This window comes from Triplophysa dalaica, chromosome 1 (genome assembly GCF_015846415.1).
Source record: "Triplophysa dalaica isolate WHDGS20190420 chromosome 1, ASM1584641v1, whole genome shotgun sequence".
In the NCBI taxonomy this organism is placed as follows: domain Eukaryota; kingdom Metazoa; phylum Chordata; class Actinopteri; order Cypriniformes; family Nemacheilidae; genus Triplophysa; species Triplophysa dalaica.
Genome location: NC_079542.1, coordinates 31964804 through 31983664, shown reverse-complemented (window position 1 = coordinate 31983664; position 18861 = coordinate 31964804). Strand labels below are relative to the sequence as shown.

At 40.7% G+C, this 18861-nt stretch overlaps 1 protein-coding gene across 1 annotated transcript; it reads right to left on the bottom strand.

Annotated features, from left to right (window-relative positions):
* Positions 1–265: 265 nt before the first annotated feature.
* Positions 266–16421, bottom strand: LOC130417568 (zona pellucida sperm-binding protein 4-like). Its single transcript, XM_056743201.1, has 14 exons — positions 16225–16421; positions 10828–10916; positions 10673–10739; positions 8777–8924; positions 8624–8699; positions 8487–8553; positions 1735–1988; positions 1473–1660; positions 1308–1405; positions 1077–1234; positions 778–970; positions 559–706; positions 406–481; positions 266–336 (listed from the first exon to the last, which is right to left on the bottom strand). Exons 1-14 carry the CDS (start codon positions 16419–16421, stop codon positions 266–268), a joined length of 1830 nt encoding a protein of 609 aa, XP_056599179.1.
* Positions 16422–18861: the final 2440 nt, after the last annotated feature.

The window sequence follows — 18861 nt, the reverse complement described above, 5'->3', positions numbered from 1 at the left end:
GTCATTTTGTAAGGATTTGTTGAATTGGTGTCCCTTGTAAAGCATCATTGAGTCTGGGAAAGGCGCTATATAAATTGAAACATTTAGGATCATTACTACTGTAGAACACAAACCATCAGTTTGCTAGTTTTCGGTTCTTTGACCTTACATCTCTTTTATAGTTGCAGTTTTTACCAGAACAAAACCCCAAATCCTCATTGGGGAGAAAACACCACTATACAAATGCTTAAGAGGCTAATGACTTTATTAAAAAGGACAACTCAGTTTACATCGTTAAGGAAATCTCTCCACTGGAAACCACAGTTTCTTCATGCCTCTTGTCAGCAACCGCTCTCCCTGGAACACAAGAAAGTGTCAGGATGACAAATTGTAAAACAGCAAATCAAACCAAAGTGAAACACATACTACTTTTCCTGGCACAGCTCTGTTCACAGGATCCAGAAGCAGGGTGGCACACCGCAGTACTACAGTGAATGTAGATCTGACAAACAAAGAGATCAGCTTTAGCAAGCACAAAATGCAATATAGATGACACACAAGGCTGCAAAGAAATCATACTGTCTCCTGCAGAGGGGCCAGTGATGCTGGATCCACAAACGTGAACATCTTCACCACAAAGCGATTGAAGTGGGTTGGGAACTGAACACCAGATGAGCCAACTACAGGAATCAGTGCAGTCAGGTAACGATCATCCTGATAAGGGCATCTAAAACAGAGGTGACAGTGCGCTGTGAACAAGCCCTGACTACCTGGACAAATGCTTTGGATTTTGCTCACCCATCAACTAGAAGATCCCACTGGGGAAGACTGAGAGGACTAGGGGTTGATGTCGCCCAACAGCGCCCCAACAGGAGGACAAGATTGGGGTCAGTTCTCTCCAAGATACGCACCTCAACATACACAGGCTCTCGCAGGACTTTAGTGACTGGATACTCATCTTCACCATAGTAGGAAGTATACGCCTCATCTCCTGAGATTAACACTTGTATTACAGTCTCAATCTAGAGTTTTAGACCAATTCTACAAGTGCGACTCCTTTCGAGTGGCACAGTTTTTGAAGACTAGCATATCAATACCTTCTGCACAGCCTTTAGTGACACATTGGCCATTCGCCAGTCTAAGTTCCACCCTGAGGGGTCCAGGAGCAGCTACAGGTGGAGGTGGTGGAACAGTGTTGACCTCCACAACCAGAGCTTCCACAGCAGTGGCAGAATACCTACACTGAAAGAGAAGTCTACACAAGCAAACAGTGAGCTTCTGACATCTTGTTCAAGATTCTCAGTCATGAGAAAACACAGATGACCTACTCAAAACTACTGTCCCTTGTGATGGAGCCAAGAGGTCCAATCCCCACTTCATAGGATGAAGTCATTCGGTTCTCATACACCACATAACCATTTTCCTCCTGCAAGTGGAAACATGGTTGACAAAGTCTGTTCTAGACAGGCAGATCACAAACACATTAAACTCACGATCATGCTGGTGCCACAGGCAGTGACTGGAAACTGGTAAATGGCAAAGGAAAGTGTGAAACCAACAGGACCACAAGGTGCTTCATTTCCACCCAGCAGACGGACAGTGTCCAGACTCAGACGAGGCAGAGTGACATCTCTTGCCACCACTAACACAAACTGACCATCTCTTATACACTGGACAGTCACTGTATAGAGAAACAGAGGAAGTTATCAGAGTTATCACTTGGCAAGACACACTTAACTGGTCGAACATCCTCACCTGACATCCCATAATAACACTGCTGTCCATTAAAGCAGCAGTTAATAGCTTCACACTCCGCACCACTGATACCAGGTTGTCCACAATGGATCTGCTCATAATCAGCTACAGAGCACTTGTCAAGAGGTTCTGACTGTACAACTTGCTTCTGAAACTGTTGATCAGTTTGGTGTTGGGGTACAAATCTCTGTTCAGTTTGCTGGAACCCAAGAGCTTGTGGACTTTGAGCTGGAATCCCTCTCTGTGGAACAGCTCTGCAAACAGAGCTCAGTAGAAGAAAAAGTACTTGAATCAGTAAATTTCTGTGTCCAGCCATTGTCTACAACAAAAGAATACACTCACTGTTAGTCTGAATGGCAGTTTCTTTTTTCTACTCTGTAGATTCATCAGAGATAACGAGAACCCCTGCTCTGTAATTAGCATCCATCACAGTCCAGCTCTGCACAATCAATAAGTTAAACAATAGATTTTTTGGGAACAGCACTTACCAAACAAATTTGAATGTAGTGAACATGTGTAAATTTTGTCCAACACTAGGGCTTCTCCACAGACTATTTCTGCACATAAAATCAAAATGCAGGGCTGCGTATGAAATATAAAGTATGATAGTACAAACTGAATAAGATGAAGTACACATATCAACTAATATGTTCTATGTAGTATGTGTGGATGCGGTATGAACATCTGGAACATTTACCATGTTTTCATTGTGACGTGACCTAAATTCTCTTTGACCTGTGATGTATTAAAAGCCATATAAATGATCTTCTTAACCACTGTTAAACAAGCATACTTCAAATGCTATTTAAAAGTCGATTTAGAAAGCAGCCACACTTAAAGTCTGATGAACTGTGCTTGTTTATTGTTTTATACTATTATATGAGGTTTACTTATGACGTTCACATGGTTTTTATATTCATAAACCTCAAAATCTATAAGTAAGAGGCTTTCTACACAGGTTTTGAGGCCAGCTCTACAAACGGTTTTAATGGGTGTGCAGCATTGCAGACTTTATAAGTAAACGTCCACTGCTTTGATTGGACAGCAGTTTGCGTAGTTGGAGCCTTCTGTGAATATGATTAGAGATGTAACGTTAGGTAACACATTAGCACCATTCACAGTTTTCGCATGGCATCAGTATTATCTGGAGACCTCCTATGGTTTATAAATGACCTCCCCACAACAGTATTTCATGTGAGGCATTCGCACGGGATGGTAAAATTTACTGACTTATTTCCGGTATATGATTGAAAGGCTTTGCGTATAGTTTGAATAGCCTATAGTTGTATTGCATTTAATTATATATGACTGTACCTGTCTGGATTTGAAACCCGTGATCACGAACCGGAAAAAAGATTAACTCGATTGTGGGTCTCAAATGTTACGAGAGTTCCCATGATAAATAACAAACTGGGGAATCCCGGTAACTTATGGATATCACCCAGCACCCGAAATAATACTAAAACCCTTCAAAACAGCCTCCATTATTCGCAAACGGTTGATAAAACCTTGAAAAATTATATATGAGCCCATCAAATCACAGATATGGCGATTCGCACGGGCTTCAGATCACAGACAACCGCTGCAAGTATTACAAATGATTAGAGGTCCACAGGTAAGACTCATCTTGTGCGATAGTGCTCAGGGCTCAAGGTTATGCAGCGACTATATTCTTCCACAACCAGGGGTGGCACAATATTTGGCTATTTTTAACAGCATGTTTGTTTATAGCTTGCTCGCTCTACCTGGTTCAGCCCCACTTCAGAATTGTCTCGCGCGAACCATTGGGCGAGGCTGGAGAAGTAGTCATTCATATTTTGCTATGGAGGTGCATTCCAGAACCTGGCGTTCGCTGGGCCTGGTGTCAATAACATGTAGTCTCAGTAACAAGGCCGTTTTCAGTTCTTACACATGCATTATGTTCGCGTGAATACAATTCCCTCTCATATAGCAAAGCTCGGGTTAAAATTGTGATTTGAATTCATCCCTCCTTTAAATTTGAATGTTATCCTGCATGTGCATTATACGTGGAAGATGCCTGCAATCAGAAATAATGTGAAACATGTATGATGGTTAACAATTTCAGTTTTTAAGTTACCTATATACAGCCTTTGAAAAATTAACTGACCATTGCAAATGTTTATTTAATCAGTATTTCTAGATGTATTGTGGTCTTTTCAGTCCAGTGTCTATTGGATTTCATTAAAATCAAACCTCAGGAGTGACATAAAGTCATCCAACAGCAATGTGAAAGACTGACAGCGTTAAAATGAAATGAAAACACCTTATCAATTTGTCCATGAGACATTAAAAACCATAAACACTTTCACTTACGTTCCACTCACATAACAGTTACATTACACATAATAGTTTTTTGACCCATCAGATGATAATTGCTTTTATGATGAGGTGTTCTGGGAGGTGAGATTTGTGATGCAAATGCGAAATAATGAGAAATTAACCAATGTATGTAATGTATGATGCATCAGGACAAGACCAGGGTCCTCAACCACTAGAAACTTCCATGCAGGTGTGTTTGAGGCACAGTCACACACAGACTCATGAGAGTGAATGGTCCATCAGTTGTAGCTACCCTTTCAAAATCCATCACCCTAAACAGCCTTTGAGGCGATCAGATTTGAGCACATCAGTTTGGAACAGCCCTTCCTTGTGGTAGACGCGGCAGTTGCCACTTTTACAAGCACCTCTGGTGTGGCTTTACTCCATTTGGAACACACATCTTGACCGGTTCAGTTTAGCACTTCAGTATAAATGTGTACTCACCCCCATGGATTTATTTACCACTGTTATGCGGATGACATCCAGATATATACTAAATGTCTGGCTACAGTTACATATTCTTAGCCTGAACTTGGGTAAAACTTAAATTTTAACATCTGGTCCTCCATCTCCATTTCAGTCTAGACCCTTCACTTACCTTGGATGCCTACATCCACAAACTCTCCAAATCTGTTTTTTCTCATCCACGTCGAATTGTGCAACTTTCGCCTTTTATCAGTAGATGCAGACTCACAAGTTCATTCATTGATTACGTCTTGCCTTGACTATTGTGTAAAAGACCACCCACTGGCCCAACAACGGAATCCAATGGCGTGGTTGAAGGGATCTCGTGATCTGCTTCTCCCCTCAATGATTTCTACATTAAGTTATTTAAAAACTGTTACAATTCTGTGGTTAGGACCGATCTGACTCCAATTTTATATAATGTCAAATAAGTTATGTGACATTTCTAATGTATCTTGTTGATCTTTATTTTATCTGTAAATCTTCATCCTCTATATATATATATATATATATATATTTAGTTATCCTTTCGATTTTGACCTGCAATTGCACAGTGTCTCACGCCGGGTGGGTTCATGGATCTCACAGTTAAAAAATTGGCAGTTCTGGATTTTAGCCAGAGGTTGCCGTGGGAAAAGCAGTTTGTTGCAGCTTAAAAATCGGCAAACATCTTATGCCCTCTTGTATCTAGGCCATCTTGTTGATCTCCTTCTGTCCCCTGGTTATCTGATGTCCTCCGTGAGCATCATGTCACTCTCAGGTCTGCTCAGAGAAAGTGGAGCAAATCAAAATAACCTACTGACCTCTCTCTATATCAGTCTATTCTCTCTTCTTTCTCTGCGGATGTCTCCTCTGCGAAAACCCAGTACTTCCAGGCGAAAATCAACAACTCTCCTGACCCTCATACTCTCTTTAAAACCTTTTCTCTCTTCTTTGCCCCCCTATCCCCTCACCTCCATCGGACTTAACAGCGGACGATTTTGCGTCATTCTTTGTAAAGAAAACAACCACCATCAGCAATCAATCCTCTGCGCCACCGTCTCTTGACCATGCCTAATGCCCAGACACATGCTTGCTCCCCTCGTTCTCTCTCCTATCTGAAGAGGACGTTTCCAAGGTCATTTCTTCTAACCACCCAACTACCTGCCCCTAGATCCCATCCCCACTCATCTCCTCCAGGCCATCTCTCCATCTCTTGTTCCCTCTCTGACCCACATTATCAACTCATCTCTTAACACTGGTACATATCCTACACTCTTCAAAGAGGCCCATATTACCCAACTACTGAAGAAACCCACTCTTAATCCTGCAGTGTAAGAAAACTACAGACCGGTATCCCTCCTCCCCTCCATTGCTAAAACTCTAGAACGTGTTGTATGTAACCAGCTCTTATCCTTTCTCACCCAGAACAACCTCCTGGACAGCAACCAGTCTGGTTTCAAGAGCGGTCATTCCACTGAGACTGCACTGCTCTCTTGTCATTGAAGCTCTGAGACTGGAAAGAGCTTCCTCTAACTCATCTGTTCTCATTCTACTGGATCTATCTGCCGCCTTTGAGACCATTAACCATTAAATTCTCCTGTCCACCCTTAAGGCTATAGGTGTCTCCGGAATGGTGCTACAATGGTTCAGGTCTTACCTCTCAGGTAGGTCATTTAGAGTATCCTGGAGAGATGAGGTGTCTGAGTCCCAACATCTCGACACAGGTGTGCCTCAGGGCTCAGTGCTTAGTCCGTTGCTATTCTATGAGATCCCTAGGCTCTTTCATTTGGAAACATGGCTTTTCCTTTCACTGCTATGCGGATAATACACAACTCTACCTGTCTTTTCGGCCTGACGGCCAACTGTTTCTGCACGCATCTCAGCCAGCCTAGCCGACATCTTGCTCAAGATGAATGGCCATCACCTGCTTGTAATCCCAGCCGACACAAAGATTCATCACAACTTCTCCATTTAACTGGGCTCATCAACCATCACATCTTCCAGAAAGGCAAGAAACCTGGGAGTGGTGATCGATGATCAGCTTAACTTCACAGATCAAGTTGGCAGCATTGCCCGGTCCTGTTGATTCATCCTCTACAATATTTGGAAAATTAGACCCTTCCTATCAGGGCATGCTACGCAAGTCCTAGTACAGACTTTTGTCCTGTCCAGACTAGACTACTGCAATGCGCTACTGGGTGGACATCCAGCTTGCACAACATAAACCTCTAAAGATGATCATGAATGAAGCAGCTAGAGTGGTCTTCAATGAACCGAAGAGAGCACACATCACTCCTCTCTTCGTTAAGTTACATTGGCTCCCTATAGTCACTCGCATCAAATTCAAGACTCTGCTCCTGGCCTACAAGACCACCACTGGTTTGGCATCCCGTTATCTTTACTCACTAATGCAGACATACAGTATGTACCTGCCTGATCCCTACGCTCTGCAAACGAACAACGTCTTGTGGTGCCATCCCAAAAAGGTAAAAAATCTCTCACATACCTTCTCCGGATCTGTTCCACCTATGTAGAATGATCTTTCTGCTGCTACAAGATCTGCAGATTCTGTAGCCATCTTTAAGAATCGTCTCAATCTCTTCCGACAACACCTGACTGATCAGTTCTGACTTCGATTTCTGCTCTACTCTTTATAAAAAAAAAATCTAACTTAACTCTGTATAATGTGTTAGGTTAGACCAGTCTTCCTTTTTAATTGCACTTATGCTTTTTGTTGTCCTCATGCTGTCCCAATAGCTTCCATTGCGTACCCCACCTGTAGGTCACTTTGGATAAAAGCATCTGCTTAATGACTAAATGTAAGCTTCAATAATTATGCCCCAGTTGTAGTTTAAAATCAAAACTACAGTAAATCCTATCCTGACATATCAATTTTGCGATGACAGAACAGGCTCCTTTCAATCTACCGGTAATAACAGACTCGGAAGAATTCAGATATCAACAATAACAATTTATGATGCCAGGCAGGTACAACATTAATCAAAGTCATAGAATGGACATACTATGAAAATCTTAATTTAATAAGCAAAGATTATCAACATAGTATAAGAACAAAATAAAACAACAAAGTATATCATACTTTGCAAAATCGAAACACACAGTTGCAGTGTGGGAAGTTCTGGTTAAAAATTCTTCCCGGAGTCTTTGTTAATTGAAGTGAATGTGACCTGTTTGTCAGATGTGGAGACCCATTTCCAAAATGTGAAATGCTTTTAAACAATCCAGGGAGCAGTGAACACATGTACAGCAAGTGGTGAACACACATACACCCGGAGCAGTGGGCAGCTATCACTGCAGATACCGGAGAGCAAGTAGGGGTAAGGTGCCTTGCTCCAGGGCACCTCAGCCATTACCCAACGGCCCTGAGAATCGAACCGGCAACCTTCTGGTCATGAGTCCGACTCTCTAACCATTAGGCCACGACTGCCCAAATGTACCTTATATACCCAGATGTAACAAAGAATCATGAATTCAATGGTCATTCTGTAAGAATCATGAAAACAATGGTTATTGTGAAATTTAGTCTAACTTGTGGCTAAGAGATCATCAAATGGGATTTCAATCTATCTGCAAAAAGGATTCTCTGATAAAGTCACTCCTCTGAGAGGAGTGCAGGTAATGTCCTAAAGTTAATCATCTCCGACATCAGGGAGGCAAATTCACTAGCGACTTTTATATCTAAACGTTTTTAGGATTGCTTTCACTTGATTTAATTATTTGTTTTCTTTGTTGTTTTACAAAGTGTTGTCATTGTATTTTACCTGACATTATGTCTGTGTGAAACACTATGAAAAAGCAACTTTTAACGGTGCTATATAATAATATATGATCACTTTATTTAATCTCAATGGGATGCAGTTATTTTCCGCATGTAATTTACTTAACACTTCCGCACAAATGCATTAGAGGCTAATGACTTTATTAAACAGTGCAATTCAGTTTACATTGTGAAGGAAATCCCTTTACTGGAAACCACGGTTTGTTCATGGCTCTTGTCAGCAACCGCTTTCCCTGGAACACAAGAAAGTGTCAGGATGACAAAATTGTAAAACAGCAAGTCAAACCAGCAAGTGAAACATACTACTTTTCCTGGCACAGCTCTGTTCACATGAGCCAGAAGCAGGGTGGCACACCGCAGTACTACAGTGAATGTAGATCTGACAAACAGAGAGATCAGCTTTAGCAAACACAAAATGCAATATAGATGACACCCAAGGATGCAAAGAAATCATACGGCCTCCTGCAGAGGGGCCAGTGACGCTGGATCCACAAACGTGAACATCTTCACCACAAAGCAATTGTAGGGGTTTGGGAACTGAAGACCATACGAGCCAACTACGGGAACCAGTGCAGTCAGGTAACGATCATCCTGGTAAGGGCATCTAAAACAGAAGTGACAGTGCGCTGTGAACGAGCACCGACTACCTGGACAAATGATTGGGATTTACTCACCCATCAACTAGAAAATCCCACTGGGGTAGACAGAGGACTAGGGGTTGATGTCGCCCAACAGCAGAACAAGATTGGGGTCAGTTCTCTCCAAAATACGCACCTCAACATACACAGGCTCTCGCAGAACTTTAGTGACTGGATACTCATCCTCACCGTCAGGGGCGATTCTAGGTTTTCAATATTAGGGGGGCTCAGCCTCCAATGAGGATATATATAGAGAGAGCCACACTCTAATCACCACATATTGTATACATTACTAAAATAAATAAAGAATATGCAGAAAAGCATAAATACAAGTTATTGTTATTCAAATGAATATCACACTAATCGGTCAATCTGCAACATTTATATTTCAAAGTGACAACAACAGCCACAAATCCATAAAATAAAATGTCACAATCAACTGCTGAATCATTATTTAGTAAGAATAACTTAATATGTTTCTCTGCCATTCATTCTGTTAAGCACTAGCGCTGTCACTCTCTGCATGACTGCGTGTTCATCTATTATCTCCACAATATGTTTTCAATTAATGATAAAAATACTGAAGCGTCTGAAAAACGACATAGAGCTTCTGTACACTTTTATTTCCTCTGAACTCAGAACAATGAATAACACTTCCGCACCGGGCTGATCTACAGTAACTCTTATCTGCTCGTCCTCTTCCCAGAGCTGTCAAAACTACCGTCACCTCTCTATAACTCTAGCACATCATCATTAATGACACTTTCTGTGCGCTACAATATCATCTTGATCGTGGAGGTATGCCGCCATTGGTGTTTGGTGCTTACTTTTTTAGCTTGAGGTAACGTTAACAAATAGTTAGAGGGGTGAACGCACATTAAACTTTTAAACAGTGAATGGGAAAGGGTCTTGTATTGCTTCCACATCATATTAAGATGCATTTATCACAAAGAATGGCAAAAAATGCAGATGTCATGTTAATGAACACACCTTGTAAAGTTACTCTGCTAATGACGTTAACTCCAATGTGGTGACGTGTGTGAACTGAAGAATGCGCTAAATAACGCAGCCTAACGCCGTTTTCATAAAAAGAGTTTCAAAGGGGGCTATAAAGCGATCTCGAATTCTTGTACAGATTACATTACACAATACACAAGATTTTAGGGGGGCTGAGCTAGAACTTTAGGTGGGCTTTAGCTCCACTAAAAAGGGCCTAGCAACGCCACTGCTCACCGTAATAGGACGTATACGCCTCATCTCCTGAGGATTAACATTTGCACTACGGTCTCAATCTAGAGTTTTAGACCAATGCTACAAGTGCGACTCGTTGGCACAGCAACTGTTGTCCCCAAGGGGACGTCTCGTCTGCACGTCTATTGCTGCCCGCACAGGAAAGCCCCCTCTGTATCTACCACTGCCTACATACCCAGAAAAACCTGTCTGTATATCTACCACTGTCTGTGTACACAGGATGGCCTTTTGGTACCCATTGTTGCTTGCTGAAGAAGGAAAGTTCCATTCACATACCTATTGTTGCTCTCACAGGAAAGCCCTTTCTGAGAAACCCCCACTCCAGCCTACCGGTTGCTTACTGCTGCTGACCTGTAAGGGAAGTTCCCTCAGCATATCTGCTACTCTACACCTGCCAAGGGAAGTTGTTCTGTATACTCACCGTTGACGAACTGTAAAAGGAAGCCCCCCCCTGTATACTTACCGTTGTGTTGGGCCGGCCTCAGGAGAAGTACGGGCAAGAGGCCCGTCGTCCACCTGCCCTGGCTGGGCTGGAAGAGAGAAGCCGGAAAGAAGATTAGTTTTTAGAGTGCTCGGTTTTAAACTAAATTAATAAAATAAAATTTGTTCATTTTTAACTTTGTTGGCTGTCTGCATTTTGGGAACTCCGGGGTCTCCTCAAGGTGGTACTGTTGTTCGGGGCTAGAGTATTGGTGGTCTGGCCCGACCTGTGACCGAAGCATATTGGTTACAATTATCAATTTGAAATGCAACATGCAAATTGGCAATAGTGTGTAAAATGACAATGCAAATGTGTATTTAAATATACATTTAAAATTACATACATGCAACATTAGGTGCAGAATGAAAATAAAAATTCTATGTCAATAACATTTGTCAGTTCCTACACTAGTTTTGTTATTTAAATAGATATTTTTAACTCTCTTTAAAGGAACAATAAAGGGTTTTTAACAGGATCTATTGACAGAAATGCAATATAATATAAAAAACTTCTTCTTCAGAGGTGTACAAAGACCTTACATAGTGAACCGTTATGTTTGTAATACCTTAGAATAAGATGTTTATATATATACATTGAATTCACCGCCATGTTTTGTACAGAAGCCCTAAACTGACAAACAATCTCTCTCTCTCTCTCTCTCTCTCTCTCTCTCTCTCTCTCTCTCTCTCTCTCTGTCTCTCTCTCGCTCTCTCTCATTCGTTGCAAATCTATAATGCAACACTAGTGGCCGCTGTAAATCAAAATCTGCCCATTTAAGTTGCAAAATTACAATTAAAATTCATTCCCCTGTTTCATTAAATGCGTTTAAGATAGTCAAACAAACTGTAGCAAAATGCATGAATGCATTAACGTTAACATTAACAGTCGAACATTTGGGATTGCATTTTCATTTACATACAGTGCGTTGAGAAATTCAATGTGGACTTGAAAATGCATTTTGAGATGGCCACGCCCCCTCCCCCGACACAGCGTCATTGCGTGAAGGCGGAGCCAGAATCGCTAGTTACGTGTGTTCTTCTGAGGTGTTGAAAACACGTAAGACTGCAGAGATGATAAAAGTGTTAAATCGCTTTTGTAGAGCGATCAAATGTAGAGACAGAAATTGAACATCAGCTGGAGCAGGACGGAGCAAAGCAGGTCTGGTCTGGAATGAGACAAATGACAGGTTTTGAGCAGAAGGGGGGTCGCTGCTTATTGGACACCAAGACCTTTCTGATGAGCTGAAGATGTATTTGAATAGATTTGATCACACCATCATTCCACATCTGACTCCAGAAAGGAATGATGACTTTCCAATTCACCCACAGTAATCCTCTAAATGTCTCCTCCCTTCAGGTAAAGAGGGAATTGGATCGACTAAAGCAGGGAAAGGTGGCTGGGCCTGATGAGATGAGCCCTAAACGCCTAAAAGCTTCAGACAGTTGCAAGGAATTCTTTCTCACCCGTTTAATCTGAGTTTGTAATTGAAGAGCGTTCCTTCCACGTGCATGAAAACCTGATGTATAGTTCCTGTTCCCACAGTGAAACATCCAGCAGTACTCCTGTTGCTCTTACCTCTTATATCATGAAGACGTTTGAGAAATGGGTTCTTTCTTATCTCGGGCTTAAAGTGTGCACTTTTATCTCCTCCAGAGTGGACACCAGCCCTATATAGGTGTGGATGATGCTCTTATTTACATGCTTTTACGTGAGGGTTTTTGTTCATCTTGAGAACTGTAAGCATCTGTCAGAATCATGTTCTTTGACTTTTCAAGCACATTCAGTGTGTGGATATGTGCATTTATTATAGATACAAGCAGATATTTCACTCTTGTGTCTACAGAATTCAGCGTGCAGGGATTCTCTGGGGTGTTTGTCACATTTGGAGTTTAATCTATCAGACGGTGTGAGTTCTCAGACACTGCCATAACACAAGGAGGGATATAACACACATCTTGGTTTATAGGGGTGTCTATTTAAATAACAAAATATAAACACAACGGTGTGAAAAGAAATGAATCAGGTAACAAAATAAGCCATAAAGGAGCTCAGCTCTGCTCGGATGATTCGCTTCAGTCTCCTCTCCTGAGTCTTCTTCTTCTTCGTTTTATGGAGGATTACAACCATCATTTATTAGGTACATACCGCCACCTACTGTATGCAGTATGAATCATATCTCACTGAATCTACATCCTTCACATATTCCACAACAGCATCCTGTGCATCTTTTCTCCTGTTGATCCCAAACAGCCTCAAGGATCCTTTTTCTTCCTGTCTGACTGATCTTCTGCTTTAATCTAATCCTCTCTTCTCTATACTTCATTTTCTGTGATTTTACATTCATCAGCTTTACTTTGACCACAGAAACAATGTTTTCTTGAACCCTGTGTGGTCAAACCTCAGTCTGGTTAAAACTGACTCCTCCTTCTATTCCTTCATTCACACCCTGTGTGCATTGATTTATTTCTCTATACTATAATATTTCCTTCCACTATTATCCATGTCCCATCTGTCCTGACATTTCTTCATCACTTCTTTTATAAATTTTGCCTTATAGCTTCTTCTTTACCAAAGGCAATATTTATAACATCGCTCGCCCTGGTTGATGGTTTTTTGCTCTTCTTCCTCATTCTCTTTTATATTTACATGAGCAGAATCTCACATCTATCTGAAGCCTCTTCAAATTTAATCAATTTTGATGGATTAAATCTTCTCTATAATATTTCATATATTGAATAGTGTAAAGTGCTGCTATAGAGTCAACACAACACACCTCTTCATCTGGTTTTACTTCCTCTACCCACTGCAACGCTACAATAATCTCCATCATCTCTGACAACAGATCAGCTCATATTTTCTATACTTGCATTAAATGTCAGTGTGTATATTCATATTTCTCCCCTATTTTCTCCATCTTTGGATCCATGTGTATAAATATCTAAATAACTGTCAGATTTGCTTTCTATGTATTGACTTGCCATGTGTCCTTTCTCACTCTCTTCTCATGTGTCCTTTAGTTTCATTATATTTAAATCCACCTCAGTTTTTGGAAACAACCCAACAGGGATATTACTAACATGAGTAGGAGTGTTAAAACAGATTCTGTGTGATCTATATTCCTATGATTTGGCCTTTGTTCAAGGTCATGGCTTTGGATGGGTAACAGAGTTCTACTCCCATCATTCTTTAATAACACTATTGCGGTTTTCCTCAGCACACCCACGTCAGCAACACCAGTATGTGAGCATGAGTTTATCACTTCTCAGGTCTGAGGACACCTCTCCTAAATCTACCTGGATTGCCTTAGTTGGTGTTGCTCTCATCGCAGCAGAACAAATCCAAAGCTTTATTAATAACTCCATCTGTTTTCCTTCAATGTGTTTTCTGTACAAAAAGCATCCGTCATCTATTGTTGACCTCATTCCAGCCCTATTAATATACATCTTTGATTGTTTATCTGCTCCAGTCTTTCCCAACTAATGCTCTCATTCAGTTTATAACTTTCTTACATTTTTATTCCAGCTTTTCCAGATGTACTTTCCATGAACTCTTTTGATTTAACCACATAACCAAATATTTAAAACAGTCGACTGTTTCCATATCGTGACCATTTAACTTCAAGTTGTGTTTGTCTATCCCTTTATTCCTGGTAAATAGCACATTACATGATTTACTTTGAGAAATCTTAAAGCCCCAATTGTATGACCATTGTTCTACTTTTCCTTTTGCTTCCTTGATTTGACTCATCACTATGAGATCTCTTCCTCTTACCCAAATGGCTCCATCATCTGCATACGGTGCTGACCCGACTCTTCTATCCAAATTCATAATAATATAATGAATCATAACATTAAACAGCACTGGACTTATTTCATTAATAATTTCAATTCCTCAGACGCTTCTGATCCACTTTAACTCAAAGTCTTCTTTCTGATAAAACATCTAAAACCCAATTACAGCACATACCTCTTATTCCAATCTTATTTAGTTTCATTCATAACCCTTCACTCCACTCGTAAGCTTTTTCAAGATCAAAGATTGTTAGTGTTCATGAATTGTTTCATTTGAAATGTTTTCTCATTACTTACCCTCACAAAAAACATCCATTGTAGAACGTCCTTTTCTGAAAGCACTCTGGTTCAAATAAACCTTTGTGTTCAAGAAAATGAGATGTTCTCCATCCACTTGTACAGGTTGGATGTTAGGGTGATGGGTCTGTAGTTACAACTTTTTGGCATTTTGACCTTATTCCCAAATCTTCTTAAACAGAGACGATATTATCTCTAATATTTGTTCTGGTCATTTCTGAAACATGACACAGCTCAACTGATCTTCTCCTGTAGCAGTATTTCTGAGATCATTTAATACCATCACTAATTCATATTCAGTTCTTCACTCATGACACCTTCCACATGATCTTATTTAATAAACACATCCCTGGTTTCATTTACAATCTTTTCTTTATTTTGTCCGTGAATATCTTTTAAATGGTCACCAATATTCTTTCCTAATATATGTGTCTTTTCCTGATCTGTCATGGTCATTATTCCTTCCTCCTGTTGTTTTAACCTCCACTTTATTTCCACTCATTTTCTTCAGCATTGACCATATCTCTCCTATTTCAACTTCTCTCCAATACTAGTTCAGTAACTCCTCCATGTGTTTCCTTTACTATTCTTCAATTCTCGTCCAGCTTCAGCCTTTTTCTTCTGATCATTCATTAGATTTTCCGGTAACACTTTATAATAACTGCACGCTATGAATCATTAGTTAAGCATCAGTACATAGTTAATTAATCATTTATGAAGCATTGGCCCCACATTAATAGACATAAGTAAGCAGTTTATAAATACAGTTATAAATGCTTTGTTCTTGATTTATTAGCATGTATATAATATGCTTAATAATCAAATTTTCATATTTTATTAAGGATGAATTCATCATTTCTAAACTAAGGATTACATTACTTACAAACCAGTTAGTTAGGAGTTGTTAATTAACAACTCCTTAATTAATTCCTTAGTTAATTGTTTGTTTCAAGTATTTGTTTTGTAGTTTATTTAGTTCTTGTTCCTTTGTTTAATATATCATCTGGATCTGTTTTTCCCCCTCGTGGGTTTTTGTTTTGTTCCTGTTTTTTGTTATATATTATATAAATATCCTTTGTTACCCGTACCATCGCCTTTGTTTCGGCCTGCAATTGGGTTTCCCTCACACTTATCCCTGGCTCAGTGGTGGAGTCGGGGATTTGCTACGCCAGAGCACCGAGTTCGATCCCCACTCCTGACAGAATGAACCAGCCAGAACAAACCCAGCAGACAGAAGCAGCTGCATTAAGGAGCCTTCAAGCCCGCCTGTTATTTGGGGTCAAGCAGAAGGGGCAGCTCATACAGGACTTTGTTATGGACTTCTTGGCTACTGCACGTTTTTTGGGATTCAGCGAGGCTGAGCTGACTGTTATTTTTAATACTTGCCTCGATGAGCCCCTAGGACCTGCTGAAATGCGCCAGCTTGAACATCAGAGGTTTGAGGACCTTGTTAAGTTCTTGCTGGAGCGACAGTGGTCCAGGGATCTTTCCGGGGCGGATTCTCCCACGGGGATGGACTCCATTCCGGAGGACTGTATGGTGGGTGCTCTGACCCTTGGGCATTCCACACTGTCCCCGTCCGACTCCGCCAGCACTGAGGTAACCGTGCTTTCCTCTGCCACTCCACCGCCCACCAGTACCATTGGCAAGCGGGGGAGGAAAAAACTACGGAGGGCAGTCCGGAGGTCCCGAGTCCGGAGGTCCCGAGTCCGGAGGTCCCGAGTCCGGAGGTCCCGAGTCCAAAAAGTTTTTTGGGGGATCGCCGTGGGGAGGTGAAGGTCCGAGCGGTCCGCTCGGCGGCAGGATCCCCAGTGGAGCCGGCACCAAGCCCGGTCCAGCCACCGGCACCAAGCCCGGTCCAGCCACCGGCACCAAGCCCGGCCATTGTCATGTTCTCCTCCACATGTCGCACATCTTGGTCTTCTGTTAGTCCCATTCTCTGACACTTGAAGCACATTATCGGTGGTGGAATGGATGCAGTGACTTTGTATTTGATCCGACCCATGTGAGCTTCAGTAGGCGTTCTCTTTTCAAACACTTGCAGTACAGACAGGCTATCTTATTTAACACCACATTTATTCATTTGGAGTCTTTTGGCTTCTGTTACATTCCCACCTTGTGTCTCATTCTTCACATCCTTCATGGACATTTTCAGACACACATTTGATACCACTCCTCGTAACTCTTCTGCCATTCCTGTTACATGCACTTCAATCTTTCCACCACCAAGGCTTCTCATTTTCAGAATCATCTCCTGCTGTTTCTTATTTACTGCTGAATTTACAATTCTTCTGTTATTCAGCAATTTAGCATATTTTCCCTGTTTCCTTCTCAATTGCTTTAGTTACCTGAACTGGATGAAAAGGACCTTTATCATTACTAAGCGTAATAATAACTTTCCATTTTTCCTGTTTGTCATCATCAAACCTGCTGCAGGTTTCGCTCTGATCTTTCTGCTAGTTCTTCTTGGATTAGGCAAGGCAAGGCAAGTTTATTTATATGGCACATTTCATACACAAGGGCAATTCAAAGTGCTTTACATAAAATGATTAACAGAAAGAAATAAAACGTATCTTTAAAATGCAAATGATTTAAGATCACAAATACTTTAGATTTTAAGAAACAATAAAACAGCAATAAAATTGATTAAAAATGTGAATGTATATATAAAAAGAATAAGAGCAAAATAAAAATAAATTATAAATAGAAGTGCAGTTGATGTAAACCAGCACAGTGCTCAGGTTGTGAATGCACAGCTAAACAAGTGTGTTTTTAATCTGGATTTAAAAGTAGCTACTGTTGGTGAACGTCTGATGTCTTGTGAGAGCAGATTCCAGCTACGGGTGGCGTAACAGCCAAACGCTGACTCGCCCTGATTTTGATGAGATGTATTTAGGTCCTAGACCATTTAGTGATTTATAGACAATTAATAATACTTTGAAGTTGATTCTTAAAGTAACTGGTAACCTGTGTAAGGACCTGAGGATTGGAGTGACATGCTCAGATTTTTTGGTTCTGGTCAGAATCCTGGCAGCAGCGTTCTGTATGAGCTGCAGCTGTCTGATGGTCTTTTTGGGAAGACCTGTAAGGAGTCCATAACAGTAATTCACCCTGCTGGTGATGAAAACATGGACTAGTTTCTCTAAATCTTGGCTTGAGACAAAACATCTGATTCTGGCTATGTTTCTGAGATGGTAGTACGCTGATTTGCTTATTGCTTTGACATGACTGCTGAAACTAAGGTCAGAATCTAAAATGACCCCAAGATTTTTTTTACCTTGCTTTGTATCTTTAGACCTCTTAAGTCAAGGTATGTGTTTACCTTGTTAGTTTCATCCTTGTTACCAAAAACAATGACTTCAGTTTTGTTTTTATTTAACTGAAGGAAGTTTTGACAGATCCAGCTGTTAATTTCATCAATGCATTGACAAAGAGAGTCAATAGGCCTGTAGTCATTGGGTGAGAGGGATAGGTAGATTTGAGGGTCATCTGCATAGCTGTGGTAGGCAACTTGGTACTTTTTCATTATTTGGCCAAGTGGGAGCATATACAAATTGAAGAGGAGCAAGAATTGAGCCCTGTGGAACTCCACAAGTCATGGGTGTCAAATCAGATTTATTGTTGCCTATGTTTACATAGTAACCTCTCCCTTTAAGGTATGACCCAAACCATTTAAGTATGGTCATATGGCCATAATATGGCCAATGGAAGATTTTAGATGTTATACTAAAAGGAAACAAGAATGTGGTTTAAGTAAATGTGCAACAAAACATTAGCGTTTCTATAATATAGATAATTGTGGAGAAAAACAAACGCAGCAGTGCAAACAGAGACTCTTCAAAATGTGTTCAGCACTTCAGTCACAATAGAGACGTTGTGGACTTATATGAGGTATTACAGACTACAGGTTTAGTCAAAAGTCTTTTAATACTTTTATTGGTTAAATGTCAGACCTGAGAGGTGACCGAGAGCAATAATTTATTATTAAAAAAACGATTTATTCACAGCTTTAAATATATATATTTATATTTATTTATTGTTCAGTCAGACTTGAGTGTTTCAGCTGCTGTGAGGATGTTTGTG

Excerpts from the sequence above, each read along its gene's own strand:
- LOC130417568 (XM_056743201.1), bottom strand. The coding sequence starts at position 16,421 with ATGGTACTGGTGGGCGGTGGAGTGGCAGAGGAAAGCACGGTTACCTCA. Across the intron at positions 1,661-1,734 it reads GTGTTATTATGGGATGTCAG|TGACTGTCCAGTGTATAAGA; the intron begins GTGAGGATGTTC and ends TTCTCTATACAG. Across the intron at positions 707-777 it reads TGGGATCTTCTAGTTGATGG|ATGCCCTTATCAGGATGATC; the intron begins GTGAGCAAAATC and ends CCTCTGTTTTAG.